Source organism: Schistocerca piceifrons, chromosome 1, assembly GCF_021461385.2.
Source record: "Schistocerca piceifrons isolate TAMUIC-IGC-003096 chromosome 1, iqSchPice1.1, whole genome shotgun sequence".
NCBI lineage: Eukaryota > Metazoa > Arthropoda > Insecta > Orthoptera > Acrididae > Schistocerca > Schistocerca piceifrons.
The window spans coordinates 1,025,766,247-1,025,778,533 of NC_060138.1; the positions used below are offsets into that span (position 1 = coordinate 1,025,766,247).

Sequence of the window (12,287 nt, forward strand, 5' to 3'; positions counted from 1 at the left end):
TCCCTCCGGCCGAGCAGGCCTCGGAAGGCCCAACGGTACCGACCGACCGCCGTATCATCGTCGGTCGACAGGTGTCATTGGATGTAGATTGGTGGATCATGTGGTCAGCACATACCTCTCACGGCCATTTTCCGTTTTCGTGACTGGAGCCGCTACTTCTCAGTCAAGCAACTCGTCAATTGGCACCACAAGTGCTGAGTGCACCCCATTTGCCAACAATGCTTGGCAGTCCCGGACGGTCACCCGTCCAAGTTCTAGGCCAGCCCCACAACATTTAACTTCGGTGATATGATGGGAACCGGTGTTACCACTGCAGCGACACCGTTAGCTTCCAACAGACTACACGTGCGAAAATTATTTATTACCAGCACTTTAGTCATTATGCCAAAGTGTAGTACAGGTTGAGATAACTGACAGCACTGTGTTGTGTGCTACGACATAAGAAATCTGTTATGGCTTTTAGTGCTTTACCCTTAGGTCTAGGATAGTTTCAGTAGTAATGGCGAGGCGCAGCACTTAATAGTACGCTCTGTGCACAGAGAGGAGGGCCAGCAGGAGGCAGCCGGTGAGGCGTGGTGTACGAACCGCGGCGGGCCGGCGGAGGCGTGGAGCGAGCTGTGGGCGCGCCTGGCGGCGCGGGACGGAACCTCGGAGTGGCTGCACCTGTCCAGCCGCGGCTGCGGCCGGCACGCCGAGCTGCAGCTCGTGGACGCCGTCAACGCGAGGCCGCAGCTCAGGTGGGTGCTCTGCAGCCTCAGCCAACGGCCTCCGTGTCTGCTACACTGACGAACAGCTGGCCAAAGACACTGCCCACCATTAATCACACCATATCAGTGCGAGCTAACATCCCAAAGATGTTCGGGCTTACATGCGGTTCCTCTTCGTCGAAATGTCTTGGCTCAAACTCGTCTAGGGGTTGAACCGCACGTGTCATATTGCACGCCCTAAATTAGACACTTGTGACCCTTTGGTTAAATTCTCTGGCTGATGGCAAGTTTGCGAAATACCAAGTTAAGATAACATACAATAACAGTAATAATAATATAGAGAACTAAAGTAACGACCCATAAATGATGTAGGCCACACAGTTGCGTTTTTGTTAGAATAATGTTTATTCGGAAAGCAAACTAATGGCGAAAGTGGTCGTATTTACAGTTACTGTTACACTCGACCGCATATCTACGAGTGGAAATTGAAATAAGAACACCGTGAATTCATTGTCCCAGGAAGGGGAAACTTTATTGACACATTCCTGGGGTCAGATACATCACATGATCACACTGACAGAACCACAGGCACATAGACACAGGCAACAGAGCATGCACAATGTCGGCACTAGTACAGTGTATATCCACCTTTCGCAGCAATGCAGGCTGCTATTCTCCCATGGAGACGATCGTAGAGATGCTGGATGTAGTCCTGTGGAACGGCTTGCCATGCCATTTCCACCTGGCGCCTCAGTTGGACCAGCGTTCGTGCTGGACGTGCAGACCGCGTGAGACGACGCTTCATCCAGTCCCAAACATGCTCAATGGGGGACGGATCCGGAGATCTTGCTGGCCAGGGTAGTTGACTTACACCTTCTAGAGCACGTTGGGTGGCACGGGATACATGCGGACGTGCATTGTCCTGTTGGAACAGCAAGTTCCCTTGCCGGTCTAGGAATGGTAGAACGATGGGTTCGATGACGGTTTAGATGTACCGTGCACTATTCAGTGTCCCCTCGACGATCACCAGTGGTGTACAGCCAGTGTAGGAGATCGCTCCCCACACCATGATGCCGGGTGTTGGCCCTGTGTGCCTCGGTCGTATGCAGTCCTGATTGTGGCGCTCACCTGCACGGCGCCAAACACGCATACGACCATCATTGGCACCAAGGCAGAAGCGACTCTCATCGCTGAAGACGACACGTCTCCATTCGTCCCTCCATTCACGCCTGTCGCGACACCACTGGAGGCGGGCTGCACGATGTTGGGGCGTGAGCGGAAGACGGCCTAACGGTGTGCGGGACCGTAGCCCAGCTTCATGGAGACGGTTGCGAATGGTCCTCGCCGATACCCCAGGAGCAACAGTGTCCCTAATTTGCTGGGAAGTGGCGGTGCGGTCCCCTACGGCACTGCGTAGGATCCTACGGTCTTGGCGTGCATCCGTGCGTCGCTGCGGTCCGGTCCCAGGTCGACGGGCACGTGCACCTTCCGCCGACCACTGGCGACAACATCGATGTACTGTGGAGACCTCACGCCCCACGTGTTGAGCAATTCGGCGGTACGTCCACCCGGCTTCCCGCATGCCCACTATACGCCCTCGCTCAAAGTCCGTCAATTGCACATACGGTTCACGTCCACGCTGTCGCGGCATGCTACCAGTGTTAAAGACTGCGATGGAGCTCCGTATGCCACGGCAAACTGGCTGACACTGACGGCGGCGGTGCACAAATGCTGCGCAGCTAGCGCCATTCGACGGCCAACACCGCGGTTCCTGGTGTGTCCGCTGTGCCGTGCGTGTGATCATTGCTTGTACAGCCCTCTCGCAGTGTCCGGAGCAAGTATGGTGGGTCTGACACACCGGTGTCAATGTGTTCTTTTTTCCATTTCCAGGAGTGTATTTCATACAGTTAGATCATTCACAAACTCATCGCGAAACACAAGTCCAATACTCCGCCTCCTTAACTAAACGAAAAGTTAGAGTTCACACCAGGCGCGCGGCTGCTCACCGCTCAGAGACTAAGTCCCGCGATACCACACAACGCGAAATTTTCTGTTTCAATTTCCTAGTTCCCTAAAGACCCAACTTCCGCTTTCGCGTCTCAATCCGAACTGTGTCCTTTGATGTCTAGACTAGCACTGCACTCTTTGGTGTCTCCATCCGAACTGTACTCTTTGGTGTTTAGACCAGAATTGTTCTCCGCCCATCTCCGACTTCGTTTCCTGCGCGCCGAACATCTTCGCTCAACTGACTAGCGCAGTTCCCTTTCTTGAAGCCGCCATCTGATTGGCTACAGCTTATTCTACATTACTTTACATTTTAGCATATTTAAATAATCAAAGCCTGACAACGTTTGTGTTTAAATAAAGTAACAATAATATCCATTACATAATACACGTTAAATTCTTTTAATAAAACCAATACAATTTCCTTTTTAACTCTGAATGTCACGGCCAGTAGCCATGGACCAACGTGCTTTCTGATAAATAAATAAAGAACAAAAGTAACTATTATCCACTAAACTATACAACAAATATTCTATTACCTAATGATTCAATAAGGTGTCGTGCTGTCATCGTTCAATGTGTTTTTTGTGGAGGAAATGATGATGTGATGCTTAACTGAAAATACTGATAATTTAAATTTACTATATCTTTTAAACAAATAAAGTTACAGAGTTGATATTTACATCGTTTGCCATTTTATGATGCTCTTGTATATGAAATGTCGATCGTTAAGATCGACCAAAGCGTTCACATTTTACCATTCAGACCTTTGTTACAAAACTTGTTAATTCTACTTTAACAGTAAATCTCAAACTATTATAGATATGTTCAACATTAAATTTTTATTGGGATCACCATGAAAATTTATGGAGGATGGCAGATTAAAATTACTGTGGCTTGATCCCTTGCAATACTACAGAATTATACAGTTTCCATAAATGGTTCCCTTTATAGCCGATCTTAGGTCCACCATATTTAACACTGCTATGTCTCCTGGAACACAAAGGGTTTCCCTATGACGTAGGTTCTCGTCTGTCTTACTCGCACACTACAGCGCTTAGGCCACATTCAGCCCAATAGACGGTTTACCCATCTCGTGGCGAAGATGTTCGTTTCACAGTTCCTGAAGGCTGACCCTTTCGGCCATATAATTAAATGAGAGCGAAATGCTCGTTAACTCACATCAGGAAGGATCGCATATAATTTTACTTGTTGTGGGTTCATAATGGCTTTGAGCACTATGGGACTTAACATCTGAGGCCATCAGTGCCTTAGAACTACTTAAACCTAACTAACCTAAGGACATCACACACATCCATGCCCGAAGCAGGATTCGAACCTGCGACCGTAGCGGTCACGCAGTTTCAGACTGAAGCGCCTAGAACCACTCGGTCACACCGGCCGGCCTTGTTGTGGGTATAAGGTATAGTGCTAAGAATACGTAATTATGTTAAGTTACTCCATAAGTTCGTAGTGTTTTTGTTTTGCACGTTGATAAAACGTTTTTTTATGGCTTTATTTATCGATGGTCACTTTTTATTTGTAAAAGTTCACTATTGCTATCTGAGTTTACAAATTGCGATGTTGTCATTTGAAGATAGTAAGTGGAGCTATAGACGCTAGAAAATAGACTGCCAAGAGGAGAAATTGGAACATTTCCAACACATTATTCTGTTTGAGTTCAATAGGGGAATGGCGACAGCGGAGGTAGCTAGAAACATTTGCGCTGCGTATGGGGACAGTGCCACTGGACAGAGCACGACGAGAAAATGGTTTTCTCGTTTTAAGGAGGATCGTTTTGACGTTAGTGACTCTCCATGTTTAGGAAGACCATGGGGGCTTGATAAAAATCGTTTAAACGCATTGGTCCACAAAGAGCCACGTCAGTGTACTCGAGAACTGGAAAGCGTGGTGAACTGTGATAATTCCATCATCGTGGACATTTACGTGCAATGGGGAAGGTTCAAAAATCGGGTGTATGGGTACCGAATACTCTAAGCCAAAATCACAGAATATCTGCGGGTGACCACGCGTGCATGTCTGCTTACTCGTCATCAATTGGCTCGTGAACAACACGGACAATTCCTATCTCGTATCTCTACTGGTGACAAGAAATGGTGCCTTTATGCTAACATATAGAAAAGGCTTGCGAAGTCATTCCGCAACCACCTTATTCCCCTGATCTTTCGCCATCAGATTTTCACCTTTTCTGCTCTCTATCGAGCAACCTTCAAGGAGCTTACATTCCGAATGGAAATGCGGCTGGCTCTGAGCACTATGCGACTTAACATCTGTGGTCATCAGTCCCCTATAGCTTAGAACTACTTAAACATAACTAACCTAAGGACATCACACAACACCCAGTCATCACGAGGCAGAGAAAATCCCTGACCCCGCCGGGAATCGAACCCGGGAACCCGGGCGTGGGAAGCGAGAACGCTACCGCACGACCACGAGCTGCGGCGATGGAAATGCGCTCCGAACGTGGCTCGACAAGTTCTTTGCCTCGAAACCACGTGATTTCTACAGTCGCAGGAATCGAAAAGTTTCCCTAGCGTTGGCAGACTGTTGTAAACAGTCAAGGAGATTTTATTATTTATAACTACTCTCCGTTATGTGTATTACTGTGTTTATCAAGCAAGCAAACTTGGATAGAACGTGAGCAGACTTTATCTGTTCATGTTCATTGCAAGTCAACCCCGTATCTATGTAATCTTGTGATTTCTATCTGAACCAGGATACTGATGACGGCTAATACCGAAACGAGTAAAATGGATTAATAAATGGAGGAATACTGGATTCTAGTTTTCATTCTATTACAGTTGCTTCGCCTGCGACTAATCCAATTGTGAACTACACAAATTACACATGTAACTGCTGCCTCATTCAGTGACGGCGGTCTGTTACGCCAAGGGGCCCGGGTTCGATTCCCGGCTGGGTCGGAGATTTTTTCCGCTCAGGGACTGGATGTTGTGTTGTCCTCATTATCATTTCATCATCACCAGTGGAAGGCAACGGGAAACCATCACTGGAATCACTTCCCTCGACGCTCATGCGATGGACGTCTCTGACGAGGCTTCCCCCATGGGGGCCGTAAGGCACAACACAAAGTTTAAGTTCATTCAGGGAACCCAAACCAATGGCTGACAGTCCGTGGTGCTCTACACGTCCTCATGCTATACATGTGGGTAGTACTTGTCTTGCTGCAAAGAAGCCCATTACTTTACGTCACTGTACAATCATGGACGGCTGAGCGGGTAATGTGCCCTCTCAGGCGCTCTTTACGTGGAGCCGCTTAAATCCTGCATGTCGTTGATTTCGACCATCCTGAACTCAATGATTCCATATCTGCACTATACTCATGGGATTCCGATCATTGGGAGTACTATAAACCGCTGTCTTGGTAGACCATGATCTTGCCACTTTCTGTAAGTATGGGACTTAACTTCTGAGGTCATCAGTCCCCTAGAACTTAGAATTACTTAAACGTAACTAACCTTAGGACATCACACACATCCATGCCCGAGGCAGGATTCGAACTTGCGACCCTAGCGGTCGCGCGGTTCCAGATTGTAGCGCCTAGAACCACTCGGCCACTCCAGCCGGCTTTCTGTAAGTAATTCGAAAACTTACTGGTAGATGAGAATCGTGCAGCATAATGTTTCCTGATTTACAGATGTAAGTTGGTCATGTGGTTTTGACTTCTGTATGTCATCGATGTGCACGTTAGAGAAAGAGAGAGAGTAAGTTACTTAACTGTTAAACAATCTTTGGTCTTGTTGTGGCACAGTCTTTGGCCCTGCGCAGTCTGATACATTCTTAGTTGAAGTGTGGTAGGTGATGGACAAATTCAGCAGTACTCTGTTGACCTGTGATTTAACGAATGTGGCAAAGGACAGCAAGGATGAGTATGATCTGTGCATTGAAAGGTGAAAGGAATATATATTTTGAATATGTTATTATTTCTGAAGAGACGTTTGAGAAAAGGCTCCAGCATTGCGCAGCTAGGAATGATTATTGTCAGCTAGTTAACCTGATCGGAACTGAGCGAAAGACCAACCCACTTCCCTGAGTCATGGATTAACAAAAAAATGGTTCAAATGGCTCTGAGCACTATGGGACTTAATTTCTGAGGTCATCAATCCCCTAGAACTTAGAACTACTTAAACCTAACTAACCTAAGGACATCACCCACATCCATGCCCGAGGCAGGGTTCGAACCTGCGACCGTAGCGGTCGCGCGGTTCCAGACTGTAGCGCCTAGAACCGCTCAGCTACTCCGGTCGGCCATGGATTAATATGTTAACTGATTATGCTGTTTGATTTTTATGGAGAATCTCTTTTAACATTGTTCACTTTGTTAATCATAATATTGTTCAGACTCATGTTGTGTGTGAATATCACGCGAAGTATTACTCTGTTGTTTTGTTTAATACATACTTCATTCTAAAATCATTGTCTTGACATATTATTTCATAGGAATATTTTGTCTCCTCACCCCATTGTTCGTCGTTACGCTTTACCGCATGCAACAGTCTGAATGTGTATTTACAAACAGAAAACTAGCTGAGCCGCTGCCTGCTTGCTATTTGCTGTTGATTTTTTTTAACTGCAACAATGTTGTAAAAACTAGAGGTAAGTGATAATTTGAATTAGTGCCAGATAATTGTTTTTACTTCAGTTGCGCATTTAACATAAAGACAAGCTGCACTCAGATAAGGTGCAGTTCAGTTCAAATTAGGTTCTGTTTAGTCAAACGTTAGCCTTCGAGTTGAAGTCGATAACAGTTTGTGTGTACATACTTTTGGTAATACGTAGACTTTTATAGAGTGGGAGGTAAAGTTATGCTAAATTTCATAGAAAAACGTGGTGAGGAGGTTACACAGAATATAGATGGCGTCATCCCTACCTACTCTGGGTGGTTGCTCTGAACTCCCATTAGCATATGTCAACTTAGTATACGCACCAGTCCGCAGCTCGTGGTCATGCGGTAGCGTTCTTGCTTTCCGCGCCCGGGTTCCCGGCTTCGATTCCCGGCGGGGTCAGGGATTTTCACTGCCTCGTGATGACTGGGTGTTGTGTGATGTCCTTAGGTTAGTTAGGTTTAAGTAGTTATAAGTTCTACGGGACTGATGACTACAGATGTTAAGTCCCATAGTGCTCAGACCCACTTTTTTGTACGCATCGCGAGTCGACCTTTGTCGCAAGCCACGTTCATAGTGTTCTGATTTCAAAAGTAATGGTTCAAATGACTCTGAGCACTATGGGACTTAACTTCTGAGGTCATCAGTCACCTAGAACTTAGAACTACTTAAACCTAACTAACCTAAGAACATCACACACATCCATGCCCGCGACAGGTCGCGTGGTTCCAGACTGTAGCGCCTAGAACCGCTCGGCCACTCTCGTTGGGGTTCTAATTTCACTGGTCAGCAGAGCGATAGCTACCATGCAGGAGAAGTAGGTCTTTTCTCCTACATGATTGGGACAGTATGGGACACATTATTGTGGTGTTTTCATATCAAATACTGTCTGTTTGTGTAATAAACTCACGAAGGATAATGCAGCTTACACAAATTTTGAATGGAAACTGCTCGTAGAGGGCAAAGTATGGGGAATTTCATCCTGGACTTGACTTTTACTTTGGCTGTTGCGTCTAACATCTGCCGCAAGTACTTGATTCTGGTGAAACTGTTGCCCTGACCACCTGTAGTGCCTAACGAGACGATTACATGAGCTACTATTGCCCAACTCCTCAAGAGACCATTGCTCTGGGGACCAATGCCGTTTAAATGTATCCTAGAGGCCACTTCAACCATAATAAGCATAAACTTTCCCTCGCTGCGTAGTTCAGTGGTTGCATTATTCAAGTACTTGAGCTAGCCGAACATCACATGCTGTGAGATTAGGAATATAGAGAAATTTGGTGATTCCTTGTGACTGGATACTTGTGGTTCAAGATGGAGGAGAAGCTCAGGCTGGCGAAGAGATCCTTTCTTGATTCCCCATAGATGAACTATACTAGGGGTGGGTGCGTATATTGTGGGATTTCACAATTGGGAAGATGACGAGCGCGGTTGTTGGCTCTGCTGTGATACATCGACCATACGAGCTGTGTAAAAGGTTACAGCAGCTGACAAAGAAATGTATTTTCGGCAAGACAAAATACTGTCCAGTTGCTCCGTGCATGAAAACGATGATGCCAATCCGAAGCCGAGAAATCAAATGATTTCAATCCCATCGTAGTAATTCTGTAGTAGGATGCACAATCTGCCGAATCTACTCTTGTCACTATCCACAAGCTGCAATGGTCAGTAAATGATCGTTGATCAGACTGACTAACGTTTGAAAGACATTTTACAAATTGGTGCCGTTATTAACTAAGCCAATATGCACATCTAGACATGTGCTCCGGAAACCACTGCACAGTGCATGAAGCAAGATGCTAGGTACCAATATTAGGTAGTTTCTCTATTATTTCATTCATTGGTATGGTTTTCCCCCCCCCATGAACCATGGACGTTGCCGTTCGTGGGGAGGCTTACGTGCCTCAGCGATACAGTAGCCGTTCCGTAGGTACAACGACAACAGAGGGGTATCTGTTGAGAGGCCAGGCAAACGTGTGGTTCCTGAAGAGAGGCAGCAGCCTTTTCAGTAGTTGCAAGGGCAACAGTCTGGATGATTGACTGACCTGGCCTTGTAACAATAACCAAAACGGCCTTGCTGTGCTGGTACTGCGAACGGCTGAAAGCAAGGGGAAATTACGGCCATAATTTTTGCCAAGGGCATGCAGCTTTACTGTATGATTACATGATGATGGCGTCCTCTTGGGTAAAATATTCCGGAGGTAAAATAGTCCCCCATTCGGATCTCCGGGCGGGGACTACTCAAGAGGATGTCGTTATCAGGAGAAAGAAAACTGGCGTTCTACGGATCGGAGCGTGGAATTTCAGATCCCTTAATCGGGCAGGTAGGTTAGAAAATTTCAAAAGGGAAATGGATAGTTTAAAGTTAGATATAGTGGGAATTAGTGAAGTTCGGTGGCAGGAGGAACAAGACTTCTGATCAGGTGACTACAGGGTTATAAACACAAAATCAAATAGGGGTAATGCAGGAGTAGGTTTAATAATGAATAGGAAAATAGGAATGCGGGTAAGCTACTACAAACAGCATAGTGAACGCATTACTGTGGCCAAGATAGATACGAAGCCCACACCTACTACAGTAGTACAAGTTTATATGCCAACTAGCTCTGCAGATGACGAAGAAATTGAAGAAATCTATGATGAAATAAAAGAAATTATTCAGATAGTGAAGGGAGACGAAAATTTAATAGTCATGGGTGACTGGAATTCGAGTGTAGGAAAAGGGAGAGAAGGAAACGTAGTAGGTGAATATGGATTGGGGCTAAGAAATGAAAGAGGAAGCCACCTCATAGAATTTTGAACAGAGCACAACTTAATCATAGCTAACACTTGGTTTAAGAATCATGAAAGAAGGTTGTATACGTGGAAGAACCCTGGAGATACTAGAACGTATCAGATAGATTATATAATGGTAAGACAGAGATTTAGGAACCAGGTTTTAAATTGTAAGACATTTCCAGGGGCAGATGTGGACTCTGCCAATAATCTATTGGTTATGAAATGTAGATTAAAACTGAAGAAATTGCAAAAAGGTGGGAATTTAAGGAGATGGGACCTGGGTAAACTGAAAGAACCAGAGGTTGTACAGAGTTTCAGGGAAACAATTGACAGGAATGGGGGAAAGAAATACAGTAGAAGAAGAATGGGTAGCTCTGAGGGATGAAGTAGTGAAGGCAGCAGAGGATCAAGTAGGTAAAAAGACGAGGGCTAGTTGAAATCCTTGAGTAACAGAAGAAATATTGAATTTAATTGATGAAAGGAGAAAATATAAAAATGCAGTCAATGAAGCAGGCAAAAAAGAATACAAACGTCTCAAAAATGAGATCTACAGGAAGTGCAAAATGGCTAAGCAGGGATGGCTAGAGGACAAATGTAAGGATGTAAAGGTTTATCTCACTAGGGGTAAGATAGATACTGCCTACAGGAAAATTAAAGAGACCTTTGGAGATAAGAGAGCCACTTGTATGAATATCAAGAGCTCAGATGGAAACCCAGTACTAAGCAAAGAAGGGAAAGCAGAAAGGTGGAAGGAGTATATAGAGGGTCTATACAGGGGCGATGTTCTTGAGGACAATATTATGGAAATGGAAGAGGATGTAGATGAAGATGAAATGGGAGATACGATACTGCGTGAAGAGTTTGACAGAGCACTGAAAGACCTGAGTCGAAACACGGCCCCCGGAGTAGACAACATTCCATTGGAACTACTGACGGCCTTGGGAGAGCCAGTCCTGACGAAACTCTACCATCTGGTGAGCAAGATGTATGAAACAGGCGAAATACCCTCAGACTTCAAGAAGAATATAATAATTCCAATCCCAAAGAAAGCAGGTGTTGACAGATGTGAAAATTACCGAACAATCAGTTTAACAAGCCACAGCTGCAAAATACTAACACTAATTCTTTACAGACGAATGGAAAAGCTAGTAGAAGCCGACCTCGGGGAACATCAGTTTGGATTCCGTAGAAATACTGGAACACGTGAAGCAATACTGACCTTACGACTTACCTTAGAAGAAAGATTAAGGAAAGGCAAACCTACGTTTCTAGCATTTGTAGACTTAGAGAAAGCTTTTGACAATGTTGACTGGAATACTCTCTTTCAAACTATAAAGGTGGCAGGGGTAAAATACAGGGAGCGAAAGGCTATTTACAATTTGTACAGAAACCAGATGGCAATTATAAGAGTCGAGGGACATGAAAGGGAAGCAGTGGTTGGGAAGGGAGTAAGACAGGGTTGTAGCCTCTCCCCGATGTTATTCAATCTGTATATTGAGCAAGCAGTAAAGGAAACGAAAGAAAAATTCGGAGTAGGTATTAAAATCCATGGAGAAGAAATAAAAACTTTGAGGTTCGTCGATGACATTGTAATTCTGTCAGAGACAGCAAAGGACTTGGAAGAGCAGTTGAATGGAATGGACAGTGTCTTGAAAGGAGGGTATAAGATGAACATCAACAAAAGCAAAACGAGGATAATGGAATGTAGTCGAATTAAGTCGGGTGATGCTGAGGGAATTAGATTAGGAAATGAGACACTTAAAGTAGTAAATGAGTTTTGCTATTTGGGGAGCAAAATAAGTGATGATGGTCGAAGTAGAGAGGATATAAAATGTAGACTGGCAATGGCAAGGAAAGCGTTTCTGAAGAAGAGAAATTTGTTAACATCGAGTGTAGATTTAAGTGTCACGAAGTCGTTTCTGAAAGTATTTGTATGGTGTGTAGCCATGTATGGAAGTGAAACATGGACGATAAGTAGTTTGGACAAGAAGAGAATAGAAGCTTTCGAAATGTGGTGCTACAGAAGAATGCTGAAGATTAGGTGGGTAGATCACATAACTAATGAGGAAGTATTGAATAGGATTGGGGAGAAGAGAAGTTTGTGGCACAACTTGACCTGAAGAAGGGATCGGTTGGTAGGACATGTTCTGAG

The 12,287-nt window shown here is 45.1% G+C and overlaps 1 protein-coding gene across 1 annotated transcript in view; it reads left to right on the forward strand.

Moving 5' to 3' along the window:
- Window positions 1–12,287, forward strand: part of LOC124800375 — a 108,266-nt gene that overhangs the window by 44,518 nt on the left and 51,461 nt on the right. The window contains exon 3 of the mRNA XM_047262991.1: window positions 540–737. Coding sequence (XP_047118947.1) covers window positions 540–737 — 198 coding nt within the window. The remainder of the gene's footprint in view (window positions 1–539; window positions 738–12,287) is intronic.